This window comes from Saccopteryx leptura, chromosome 2 (assembly GCF_036850995.1).
Source record: "Saccopteryx leptura isolate mSacLep1 chromosome 2, mSacLep1_pri_phased_curated, whole genome shotgun sequence".
Taxonomy (NCBI): Eukaryota; Metazoa; Chordata; class Mammalia; order Chiroptera; family Emballonuridae; genus Saccopteryx; species Saccopteryx leptura.
The window spans coordinates 372050735-372064673 of record NC_089504.1 but is presented as its reverse complement, the minus strand read 5'-3'; the positions used below and the strand labels follow the sequence as shown (position 1 = coordinate 372064673).

General features: G+C 36.6%; 1 protein-coding gene across 2 annotated transcripts in view; it reads left to right on the top strand.

Annotated features, from left to right (window-relative positions):
* ARHGAP32 (Rho GTPase activating protein 32) overlaps window positions 1-13939 on the top strand; it is a 249891-nt gene that overhangs the window by 147854 nt on the left and 88098 nt on the right. For both annotated transcript variants that reach the window (XM_066365224.1, XM_066365222.1), the window contains 2 exons: window positions 172-294; window positions 2526-2603. In XM_066365224.1, the coding sequence (XP_066221321.1) occupies window positions 172-294; window positions 2526-2603 (201 nt within the window). The remainder of the gene's footprint in view (window positions 1-171; window positions 295-2525; window positions 2604-13939) is intronic.

Here is a 13939-nt window from a genome sequence, read left to right as displayed (position 1 = left end):
AATCATCTGTTGTATGTACACAATAACTGGCATACATTAAGTATTCAATAAATAATAACATTTTTTAAAAGATTCTTTGGGTCATAGTTTCTGTAAATCAAATTGAACGTCAAAGAAACTTACAAGTCTCATGTCTTTAACTCTCTCATAGTATATATTTTTTTGTTATAGATTGATAATAAGGGAAATCACCTGCTAGTACATGAAGAATCATCCATCAACACTCCTGCAGTTGGTGCTGCCCATGTTATCAAGAGGTACACTGCTCGGGCCCCTGATGAATTGACCTTAGAGGTAAATGCCTGTAGTTGCTGCTGTCTGTTAGCTCAGTCCCTGCTACCTTTCCATCCTCATCCTTAACTGTTTTAATCATTTTTTTAAATTAAAAGCACCAGGTTTTTTCATATTTCATTATCTTTTAGCTTGGCATGCCAATTATTTTTACTTAAATGACTATACTCGTCTTTGAAAATGTCAACTTCAATGTCTCTCATTTCTTCTAGGAAGTCATTCTTGATCTCCTTTCCCTATTCCATGCAAATACATCCCCCCAAGAGTCTGGATTGAATGTCATTCGGAACCATTCTCATGGCTTATCATTGACATATCACTTAATTACATTCAGTTATAATTGTTCTCCTGTTTGTCTCTGTTAGCTTCCTGAAAGCCAGGTCGGTCTTTTCTTCTTTCTTTGTGTTTTTAGTACCTAAAAAATGATAACTTTTTCCTTATTGTTTGTTCAAAGATTGAACTAAAGGACAAGTGAGAAGAGAAATCAACATGTCTTGCTTTCTGATGCAAAATGAGGGGAATTAAATTTCTTTAGTGTTGGTTGATGAAAGATAAAAACCAAAATGCTGACCATTATTTAGTTTAAGAAAACTCAGTATGAATTTTTACTGTATAGAATTTGAAATGTTTTAAAACTCAATTTTTAGGTTCCATACTCATAGGAATGTAGATCTTGAAAGATGCCAAGTCTGTTAGCAAATATGGCTTTATGACAGCGGTTCTCAACCTGTGGGTCGCGACCCCGGCGGGGGTCGAACGACCAAAACACAGGGGTCGCCTAAAGCCATCGGAAAATACATATTTATTATACAACACATTTTAAAATAAAATATGTATTTCCCGATGGCTTTAGGTTGACCCCTGTGTTTTGGTCGTGACCCACCGGTTGAGAACCGCTGCTTTATGAAGATGACTCTTTTCTGGCATGAAAAATTAGTCCAAAGAAAAAAATCCTTAAAGCAACATTATATATATTAGTAACATTGCTCCAAAATACCTAACTTTGTTCTATCACAGATATCATCACTTACTTTGATAGAATAATGTAACTTCCATTAAATATATTATTAAAAATATTGCAATTTTATATTTAATGATTTTGTGTTTGTATAAACTCACTAGTTTCTTTTTTAAATTTTTTGTAACTGAGAGGAGGGGAGATTGAGATAGATTCCTGATTGCACCCTGACCAGGATCCACTTGGCAACCCCTGTCTGGGGCCCATGCTCAAATCAGCCGAGCTATCCTCATGCCTGGAAGAGAAAGAGAAGTGAGAGAGAGGAGAAGAGAAGTAGATGGTTGTTTCTCATGTATGCCCTGACCAGGGATTGAACCCAGGACGTCTGCACGCTGTGCCTACACTTTATCCACTAAGTCAACTACCCAGGGCTTTTTTATTTATTTTTTTAAATGAAGGAAGTAAACTGTTGTACCATCTATTGAAAAAAAGTGTAGTTGTCATCAAATTTTACACTTACTAAGAATAATCCGGGCCTTGGTTGGTTAGCTCAGTCTGTTTGAACTTCCTCCTGCCGTGCCATGCCAAGGTTGTGGGTTTGATTTCCGGTCAGGGCACTTACATGAAAACAACCAATGAAAGCATAAATAAGTGATGTTTCATCTGGAACAACAAAGTGATGTTTCTTTCTGTCTCTCTTCACTCTCTCTTGCCCTCCTTTCCTCTCCTCTAAAATCGATAAATAAATCAAACAAAAAAGAATAACCCAGTAATTGTAGATCTTTTAGGTCTTTACTGTATGATTAAATAAAATCATGTCAAGTGCTCAGCACAGTGCCTGGTGTATGGTAAGCGCTCACGAATGTGGTTGTAATTGAAGCTGCTGTTGCTCTAAATATGGGTATTGATATCTGTCTTTTATAAGTGAATTCAGTCACTTTTAGTAATAACACTTAACAGTATTGTAACAGAAGGATTGATAAGGTATGATGCCTTGCCTTCAAATATCTCATGCTGTAAATCTGGCTTTCGGACGTTACCACTCACATGGTAACTGGATCACAGTCTTTTTGTGCTGCTTTACCTTTTGTATCTCTGTCCTTAACACATAGTTCATTATTATATTCTTCACAGAAAGAAGTGTTATGTTTTTTCAGAAACAATTAGAGAATAAGATAGTACTTTACCTTTTTGTTACAGTTCAGATTAAATTCTAGATGTAACAATTGTTTTCGATTTTGACTAAAAACATTTCACTTAAACTTTTTTCTCCTAGGTGGGTGACATTGTTTCTGTTATTGACATGCCCCCCAAAGTGTTAAGCACCTGGTGGAGAGGCAAGCATGGATTTCAGGTAGGCCATGGAGAATTGAGTATGGAAAAGTTCAAAGAACAGTTTTTCTTGATTCTTCTGTAATATTTTGGTTTATAGCATGTACTGACAATAGATTTTATCATCAGAAATTCTGTCTGCAGTGATATTAAAATGTAGCTGATGTAAGACTTGGATTTTCTCTTCTAGTTACGATAGTGGTTATTTTTAACTCCTCTCTCTCTTCTAAATGGTGATCTAGCCAAAGTGTGAGCAGAATCACAGGCCTCACAATTTCTTTGACTTGGTGTGGCTTTTCATATTAGTTTTAAATCATGATTCACATGTAGTTTCTCTCTAGAATTAAGTAAGTTTTTATCAGTTTTTAAATTTAAAATACATTTATAACTTCATGTAAACAGTGTATCAAGTGCAGAACAACAGAAACTGAGGCAGTCTCATTTCTTTTTCTATGTGGCTAAATATTTTTAGACATGATAATGACATCATTGGATTCAGTGGTGCCAATTTCCATAGTATATAGATAGGCGTTCTTTAATCTTTCAAAACTATCACCAGAAGAGCATCTAAAAATGCCCTAAGATCGAATTCTTAATATATAGCCTGTGATTTTTTGTGGTTTATTTATAAAAACACTCCTGAAATGCTGCATAAATAAAACACTTATGTTGAATAGTTGAAAATATCAATAACAATTTTAAGTATTGAGCTTTAACTACATATTAAATAAAAATGAATTATTAGGCTTTTATAAACTGTGTTGTATAAAAAATAAATCATACAGCGGTTAAGAGCATGGGCTCTGGTGCCAGATTTCCTGGGTTTTAATCCTGTGTGATCTTCAGCAAGTTATCTAACTTCTGTGTGCCTCAGTTTTTTTATTTGTAAAGTGGGGATTGTTGGACTTTACCTTTTAAGATTATTATAAAGATTAAGTGTGTGAGGATAAAACATGTAAAGTACTTAGATCAAGCCTGATGCATATTTTTCACTCAATAAATGTTTTTTAAATTTAAATAATTTTTTTTATTTTACAAGTTTAATTTATGTATCTCTTTATCTGTTATAAAAATACCTATAGTAGCTTAATTTAATGATTAATACCAAGAAAATTATATCCATATTACATATTGTTTGTATAATTAGGATGCTTCTTTATCTGTGCTTTGATTTCTTACTTGTTATGAATAATTGGTACCTTTGATTAAATATAAGAGTAAATAGAAGACTGAGATGATCTTTTTTGCCATTAAGGGGCCAGTTCTCCATGTTCAGGGAAATGAGATAAAAACTTTAGGATCTCAAAGATGATCAAAGAAATATATTTGGCTTTAAAATGATAGTTACACTTGGATGTAGGTATTGTTACCTTTCTTGAGACAAGTCACTTGCTTTCTTTGGTCTTTAGTTTCTTCTTAATTAGAGATGTCCACTTATCATTGTAGTTCTTAAAATTTCAATTCTATGATTGTGAAAATATTAACAAATTTTTTCTTCTTTCATGTATCAAACATGGATTAAATATTGATGGTGTGTTAGGTATCGATTTATATTCCTAACTCTTTTAGTTAGAGTCACACATACTAGTTTATTGCCTAAACGAACTATTTAAAATAAATACAGTATTTTTATTTTTATTTATTTATTTTTAGAGAGAGAGTGAGAGACAGAGACAGACTGACAGAAAGAGAGAGATATGAGAAATATCAGCTTGCAGCACTTTAGTTGTTCATTGATTGCTTCTTGACCAGTTGGGTGGGGCTCCAGCCGAGCCAGTGATTTCTTTCTCAAGCCAGCAACCTTTGGGCTCAAGCCAGTGACCATGGGATCATGTTTATGATCCCGTGCTTGAGCCGGTGACTGTGTGCTCAAGCCAGTAAGCCTGTGCTCAAGCTACCTGAGTGCTAGCAACCTTAGGTTTTGAACCTGGGTCCTCAGCATCCCAGGTCAGTGATCTATCCACTATACCACCACTACCTGGTCAGGCAAAATAATACAGTTTTTTTAAACTTCAAGAGTTTAATGAAAAAGGTTTTTCATATACACATGCTGTTATTTCATCCTGATTTGTCTTGGCAAAGCAGTCATATCTGTTTAGATCATGTTAGAATATGCCTGTTATTTGGGTTGGTGGGGTACCCATAAAGTCAAGAACAGGTCTTAAATGTCACTGTCAAAACTTCATTTAAAAAAGGAATCTAGTACTTTAAGGAAAGAATCCACACAATTCACTCTTTCTTTCTGTTCCTAATTTTGCAAATGCACCTCGTTATGGTTTAATGCAGGAATGTGTGAATGGGAGGGCATGGATTAAAGAGTCAGTTATGTGCAAAATATTGCAAGGCTCTTTATGCACGTTTCCTTTAATCTTCACAAAACTTCATGGTAGTTGTTATCCCCCTTTTATAGAGAGGAATCAGTTTCGAGAGAGTTAGTAAACAGCCAAGATGCCAAATCAGTAAGTAATGAAGTAGGGACTCAAATCAAGGCTGCTCAGTCACATCCATCACTGAAGAGCATTAAGCATGATTTGTACATCGACTCTCATGTCATTAACTTTCTCCACCTAGTTACCTACCCTTTAGAAAGAAACATCATCTCTTTGCAGCCAACAAGGAATGTTATAAAGATTAAGGAACTGTGAACTGCAGAGAGTTCAGGTTTACTGGTGGAAACTGCTGTTACCAAGTGTTAGGTTTCTTAATACATTATCTCTGGGGAAAAACTCCTCTTCAGGCTTTTTGTGATAGAGTTTACCCTTTTTAGGTATTTTTAACTAGTAAGCATATGCCTGCTTCTCTTCAAATATTCTGTTGAGAAAGGGAGATAATCATAGTTTGGTCCACATACAGTAAGTGCTCACTCCACATGGTCAGTAGGTTCTGTGACTTTAGGCAACACAATGTGTAAACAAAGCTGGTTTTACCACAAGCTAATGATACAACAGAGTTATGTTCCTGCAGCATCACTTTATAATGAAGTGAAATGTTGAATGAAACGCTGATATGCCAGAACCTGCTGCATATGATACTTATAGATCAGATCTCTTTCAAATCCTGAGTTTTAAGTTTGAAATAACTAGAATAATGGCTTAGTCCATTGGTATTCATAATGAAAAAAAAGTGGAATTTTTAATCCAACAGAACTTGCATCAAGCCTCAGTGTGAGAAAATGTAACAATGGAGCTACCCTAGTTAGTATAATTGGGCACCCTGGGCCTTGTGTCCATGGAACAAGGCTGGTGACCTGTTTCAGGCTTCCTGCAACTTCCCAGAGGGGTCTCCGCTGTGTGTGTGCAGATAACTCTGCTGGAATCCCACTGGTTTAGGTTACTAGTAGATCATAGTGGATGTATTACATCAAAGACTATTGTATAGTTTGAACTTAACATGTGACATGTATTAGAGAAATTTGTTCTTTACATAAAAATATTTTTTAAAAGATTTTATTTATTGACTTTAGAGAGAGGAGTGAGATAGAGAGAGAAGGGGGGAAAGAGTGGGAAGCATCAACTCATAGTTGCTTCTTGTGTGTGCCTTGACTGCACAAGCCCGGGGCTTCGAACCGGCAATCTCGGCATTCCAATTCGACGCTTTATCCACCGTGCCAAGACAGGTTAGGCTATATAAGAACAATTTTTTATGTGATTCCTTTTAGAAGGGTAATATTTTTATTTTAAAATTTCCCTTATGTAAATTATGTCTTAATTCCCAGTATTGCATATATTCTGGTGTAGATGGGTAATACACATTCAGAATATGAATAATACTTATCTACATTTTTGTGAGACTTTTTTCTGTTATTGCGTATTGCTGTTTCTAAGGTTCATCTATTCCTTCTCATGACGATTAGGTGATGTATTAGTTTTATAGGGCTGCTATAACCACATACTACAAAGTAGATGACTCAAACAACAGCAATTTAATTTCTCAGCTTTCTGGAGGCTGGAAGTCCCAAGATCAAGGTGTTGGTTGGTTTCTTCGGAACCCTGTCTGCTTGGCTTGCTGAAGGCTGCCTCTTTGCTGTGTCCTCACATAGTTTTCTCTATGTGTACACATTCTCAATATCTCTGTCCCTGTGTCCTAATTTCTTCTGATAAGGACACCAGTCAAATTAGAATAGGCATACCTGTATGACTTCATTTAACCCTAATTGCTTCTTTAAAGGCCCTATCTCCAAATACATTTTGAGATACTGGCAACCATCAGTCCTGGATGGGTAGGTGGTTGGGGCCACCTCTAGGGCTAACTTGAAGGCCATTCACGGATGCTCTCACACAACTTGATAAGCAGCAGGACCCCACCTGAACCAGGCTGGCCCTTGGCTAAGGGCGGGCAGAGGTTAGGGGCATTGGCTATGACTTCTGAGAGCCCAAGGGCCTCGACAGAAAGGACTCCTGGGAATGTCTGCTCTGTGAGTGCTCTGCCCTCTGCTGTCCTCAGGCTCTGAGGAGGCCAGGTAGCATCTGAGAAGGTGCCCCTTGAGCTCACAGGCTGGTATCAGGCCTTTATTTCATTCATGGCCAAATGCCCTGTGGGCATTGGGCATTGTGCCCTGAGACAGGACAAAGGGACAAGCAGGCCTCAGTGCTCTCCTCGGGGTCTCTCAAACCAGTGAGAGATTTGGAACCCAGAAAGTTCCCTGTAAGGTCTAGGAGGGATGCCTGGGGGAGGTGACTTTGGAATGAAGTCTTATATATATCTTCTGAGGAGAGGTTATCCACATGACCCAGGCAGACTGGCCAGACATGGAATAGCCATGGGACTGATTAGCCAGCTTGACTGGCTGTGGTCACACAAATGGACTCTGTAAACTGGGCTATGTCACCATGAAGGAGGAAGAACAGAGGCAGGAAACTTGTCTTACCAAAGAGTGTAGGAGGACACGAGGGCTTGAACTGGCCTGGAGGTGGCTTGGCCAGTGGTGTTTCTGGGGATCAAGACCATTTAGAGGAGACCACTTGAGAGAGAGTGAACAGGAACAAGGATGTGGGGTGCTGCTGCCCAGAACAGAGGCCAGCTCTGAGGCGTGATGCTCTGCCCACGGCTGGAGGCTCCCGGAGGCAGGCATGGTGTCATGTGCAGGCCCCCCCTGATTCCACCTGCAGGGCTGCTCAGCTTGATATGTTTGGACATTTTACATGGACTCCACTTTTTGTCTTGGTCATGTTTGCTTATTGTCTCCTTTCTTGTCTGCTGTCACTGTGGAAGCCTTTTCTTTATATTGCTGGGAACTCATGGTGTACAGTTGCTGTGCTGTGACTTTGTTTTATTTTATTATTATTTTAAGAAATAAATAATAGACCTTATATTTTAGTACACATTTCCAGAATAGATAGTACACAGAGTTTTATATAATATCCCTCCCCACACACACATACAGTTTCTCCTATTATTAACATTTTGCTTTATAATTCATTGAATAGAATTGGTAAAATGCTCATGTTTATCAACTACCACCAATTCTCTGAGTTTACCTACAGCACACAGTCAGCACTGTTTCTAGAAGAGTAGTCTGAGAAGCCCCTGGCCCCGAATCACAAGGATAAAAAGTGTCAGTTTCACATCTGTAATGCCAGTGGCCAAGGCCAGGCAGGTTCACATTGGATTCAGGTAGACGGTAGAGGAACTGCAGATCCAGAAAGCGTTGGGCCATTCCTGTTTAACAGAGTCTTGCAACAGTAGACAAGCAGGGGAAACTGCTTCTCATGGCAGCAGGCAAAATAACAGCAAAACAGCCCCTCGCAGTGTTGGGCAGACAATCCACCATCCACAATCTGCCCTGAGTCAAAGCACCCGGAGCCTTTCATAGACTATACACGCGGCACTGCCACGAGCTCGTGCACTAATCCTGCAGAGTGCAGGCAAGCAAGCCTGACACAGCTGTTTCCCAACAACATCCTATTCCAAAATGATGGAAGAAATTTGGGGGCTTGCTTTTTGTTACAATTAATAAAGTAATATTCATACATTACTAGTAACTGTAGTCCATTATTTCCATTAAAATTTACTCTTTGTGGAGCCTGACCTGTGGTGGTGCAGTGGATAAAGCGTCGACCTGGAAATGCTGAGGTCGCCAGTTCGAAACCCTGGGCTTGCCTGGTCAAGGCACATATGGGAGTTGATGCTTCCAGCTCCTCCCCCCCTCTCTCTCTCTATCTCTCCTTTCTCTCTCTCTCTCTCTGTCTCTCCCTCTCCTCTGTAAAATGAATAAATAAATAAAAATTAAAATGTACTCTTTTTGGTGTATATAGTGCTGTGGGTTTTAACAAATGCACAGGAAGTGCCTACCTTTGCAGCTTCACACAGAGCAGTTTCACTGTCCTGAACATCCTCTGTGCTCTCCTCAGTTGTCCCTCTCTCCTCCAACCCCAAAAACAACTGGCCATTTACTCTGTGCATAGTTTTGCCTTTTCTAAAACATCATATAGTTGGAATCCTACAGTATGTAACATTTTTGAATTTAGCAATATGCATTTAAGGTTCCTTCATATCTTTTCATGGTTCGATAGTCCCTTTTTTAATCAGTCCATTATTTATTGTTACAAATGTGCCAGAGTTCATTTTTCCATTTACTTATTAAAACACATCTTGATTTCTTCCAGTATTTGGCAATTAGGAGTAACACTGCTATAAATGTAAACGTCCATGTGCAGTTTTTCATGTGAATATAAGTTTTCATCTTCTTTGGGTAAATACCAAGGAGTGTGATTACAGGATCCTATGGGAAGCCTTTGTTTGGTTTTGTAAGACACCAAATTGTCTTTCAAAGTGGTTGTACCATTTTGTATTCCTACCAGCAATGATGCCACTCTGTATTCTCACTAGTGTTTGATAGTTCTCAGTTGTCTTTTTGTTTGGTTGTTTGTTTTAATTTTAGACATTCTAATAATGTATTGCATGGCTGTCTTAATTTGCAAATAAAGTCAGTCCACGGGAAAGCATTTGCTGATATAGTAAGGATGCTATACTGCTACCTTCATTCTATTATTACCAATAATTCTATTCTCCCTTAAACAGATTCTCAAAACTTCAGTGTATTTAAGAATCACCATGGAAACATGTTAAATATAAAGTTCCAGGACCTAATCCCCTAAATTCTGTCTCAGTGGTGGTGGGAATGCTGAGACTGTATTTTTATATGTGTGACTGTGCTCTGGGTCCTCCTCAGGTCATGATTTTAGGAACGGTGCTTATTCTGTGCTTTAGATATAGATAGATCAGCATTTGCCAAGTTCTAGTCTATGTATTGCTTTAGCCTACCATAATTTAGCTATGGGAACAGAAGGATTAGTTCATCTGCATGTTTAAATTATACTGTGACTCTGTTGCTTTTCTTAAACTCCTGAGAGTAGGAAGTGTTAAATTATATTAACTATAGTAATTTGAAATTCTGAAATCTGTTCTTTATTTTTTTGCCTCCTAAAGAGTATTGGATCTTTTGTTTTTTGAGGTGTTTCATCATATAATGTACCTTAGCAAAAAAACAACACAAAACTCTTTGCTTTTTAAATTTTTCAAAAACAAAATGGCATCAGCCTTTGGTGCGTGTCTGTGGACTTTTGTTGGATATGTGAGGTGAGGTGTCTGGAAAGCCCTTTTTTCTTAGGTTAAAAGTATCGTAGATGTAACCTGCTAGTGTCCTTGAGGATTACTGCTTGTTTAATGCATGCTCTCCGGGTTTTATCTGGGAGCCACGAGCATCAGAAGAAACTGAGAAAGCTATAGATATTGCAATCAGAATCTTGGGAGGAGGAGTCAGGAATGTGAACTTTATCAAGTCTCTCAGATTACTAAGAGCAAAATATGAGAACCAGCCTGACCTGTGGTGGCACAGTGGATAAAGCATCGACCTGGAACACTGAGGTTGCTGGTTCAAAACCCTGGGCTTGCCTGGTCAAGGCACATATGGGAGTTGATGCTTCCTGTTCTTCCCTTCTCTCTCTCTCTCTCTCTCTGTCTCTCTATCTCTCTCTCTCCTCTCTAAAATGAATAAATAAAGTCTTTTAAAAAATATATGAGAACCACTGATCTAGTTTCCATTGTTTATCCTGTGCACAGATAAAACAATAAATTAAACACAGTTTAGCAAATGTTCTCTCTTCCCCCAGAAAGTCTTCCTTAAAACACACCTGGGATATAAATCTAATGGATACAACACCATTTAGAGATCGATAGAATTTTGTACAGCTGACATTCTCTTGCTCTGCACAAGGTGATCAAAAATCAGCTATTTTATTTTTCATGGTTACCACAGATTGTTATGTGTTTTGTGCACAAGTATCAGAGAAACAATTCTTGGAAAATAAACATTTTCTTACCTCAGAAGTTTAATGTGGTTCAAAATAACTTATGGTATTTTCAGAAAAGTATTCTTTATGCAAAGTGGAAGATGTTTGGGAATCTTGTCCATTGTAGAAGTTTAATGGAAGATGGCAGTTTGCCTAGTTATTTATGTAAAACCCATCATCTGTATTATGGAATCTTTTTATTATTTCCATTATTATGGAATCTATTTCAAAATTAAATACAGCATAATATTTCCTTTCTAGTTCATAATGGGAAATTGCATACTGTAATTTTTCATCTGTAATGTTACATAATTTCAAAGGAAGAGGAAGTATATATACTACACATAGAAGTAATTTGCAACACCTCTTGAGTGCTTTTTATGTGTGCTGTTCTAAGTGTTTTAACCTTTAATTTTCACAGCTCTGAGAAAGGTAACATTATTATCTCTGTTTTACTGATGAGGAAACTAAAGCAGACATTGAGAGGTGTTAAACAACTAGTCCATTGCTGTTCTGCTGTTTGGTATCAGAGCTTAGAAACCTAGGAATTCTGGGTAAAGAAAGGTCATAGAAGTATTTTAATGAACCAGTTTTGGCTTTTACTTGTATATTTTTGTGAATCATGGATTTCTATAGTGGAGGAGATAATAGTGGATCATCTGGGCCTAAACTGTCATTTTAAAGTTACAGAATTCTAGAGACAAATGAATTTAGATAAATACTTCTGATTCACAAAGAATGGTATAGCTAGGACCAGAATACAAGGTTGATGAGTTCCAATTTTGAATCTTCCTCTCTTGGATCACAAAAATATGTAAATTTTCTTTTTCTTTTTTGTATTTCTTGCTTTTGTTTTTAATTTTCTTATTAATGCCATTAGCAGCTGCTTTGATGTTTAGAAATAAATTTGTTCCTTGATAGCTTTTTGTTAATTAATAACATCAGAGTATGTCCTACCAAATGATGCTTAACATTTAGGTTCATGAAAATCACTGGCTAAATGTCTCAGAGAAATAGTTCTTAACCTCATCAGTTTTTATAAGCCTTTTCTATGCTAAAATTTTCTAAACTCCTTTTTTAAAATTTTGAAGTGAAATGTACAAATGATAGAAACTTACAAATGAAATAACTACCTACAAACTTGGTTTCAAAAAATGTTAGTATAATTTTTCATAAATAAGGGAGAAAAAAGAAAGTCATTTAATATTTAAAGTTCCCAATATATATTTAAAATGTAAATACTTGGGATAATTGTGAGAACCTTGTTACTTTCTTTAAATGTAGTCTATAGATTAGCAACATTAATTTCAGAAAATATAATAAAACCTATTTATAATTGCATCAAAATATGAGATATTTAGTGTTATATCAGAAACATGATATGAAAGATCTGTGTACTGAAAGCTATAAAACATTTCTGAGAAAAGTCAAAGAGTACCCAATAAATGGAGAGACACACCCTGTGTAAGGGATAGACATCTTTATATTGCCAAGGTGTCATTTCTTTTCTAAATTGATCCCAGTCATAATCTCAGCAAGCTTCTTTTGTAGAAATTGATAAGAATATTAAACAATTCATAAGGAACTACAAAGGGCCTAGGATAAAACTACTAAAATATCGGAAAAAGAACAAAGTTGGAGAACTACACTAATGAAAGAATTACTATGAAGCTACAATATCAAGAGAATGTGGTATTAGAGGAAAAACAGAAAAGTGGAACAGAAGAGAGTTTTCAGCAGAGATTCAGTGAATTCAGTGGTAAAACGTGGTTCATTTTACAAATGGTATGGGAACAATTGGATATCCATATGCCTTCAAAAAAACTTTATTTCTGGTACCATCTGCAAAAGTTAACTCAAAAGTGGATCATATACCCAAAATCTAAAGCATCTAGAAGAAAACATAGGAGAAAACATTTGTGATTTTGGGTTAGGCACAGATTTCTTAGATGCAACATCAATAGAACAATTCATAAAATAATAAATTGAATTTTATAAAACATCTGCTCTTTGAAGACATTACTAATAAGAAAATAAAAAGACAAACCAGAACCTGGGGAAAGAATACTTGCAGTGGTTATATCCATAACATATAAAGACTTGTCAAAATTCAATAAGAAAATAGAACTCACTTTAAAAATAGGCAAAATTGGAATTGACGCTTTGGCAAAAAAAAGATATGTAGCAAAGAAACACATAAAGAGATGCTCAACATCAGTAGTCATTAGAGAATGCAAATTACAACTACAATGAGGATAGACCTGTGGTGGCGCAGTGGATAAAGCCTCAACCTGGAACGCTGAGGTTGGCAGTTCGAAACCCTGGGCTTGCCCGGTCAAGGCACAAATAGGAGTTGATGCTTCCTGCTTCTCCCACTTCTCTCTCTGTCTGTCTCTCCTCTCTAAAAATGAATAAAAAAATAAAGATAAACAACTACAATGAGGTATTGCTACACACTTATTAGAATGGAGAAGATGTGGAGGAATGTAAGATGCAACCACCAATTTGGAAAGCAATTTGTCAGTTTCTTAAGTTAAATAAACACCCACTACATGATCTAGCCATTCCACTCCTTGGTGTTTATCCAAGAGAAAAGAAAGCCTATATCCATACAAAAAGTTATACATGGTTGTTCAACCCAAAATAGTTGATCAACAAAAGATGAATGAAGAAATAAATAGTGGTCTCTATATAATGAAATATTACTCTGGAATAAAAAGGAATGAATTATTGGTACATACAGCAATATGAGTGATTGACAAAATAATTATGCAAAATGAAAGAAGACAGACTGATTCTATTTATATAAAATTGTAGGAAATGCAAAGTAATGTATAGTAGTTGGAAGTAGGTAGGTGGATGCCTGGTGAGCAGGGATAAGGAATGATGAGTAAGTAGAGGGAGAGATGACAAAGAGATAAAAAGAAACTTTTGGGGTTGAGGAATATATTCATAGTTTTGATTACAATTCTAGTTTCATGAGTATCAGAATTTATCAAAATGTACATTTTAAGTATGTACAGTTCATTTTTTGTCAATTGTACCTCAACAAAAATAGGAAAACAAC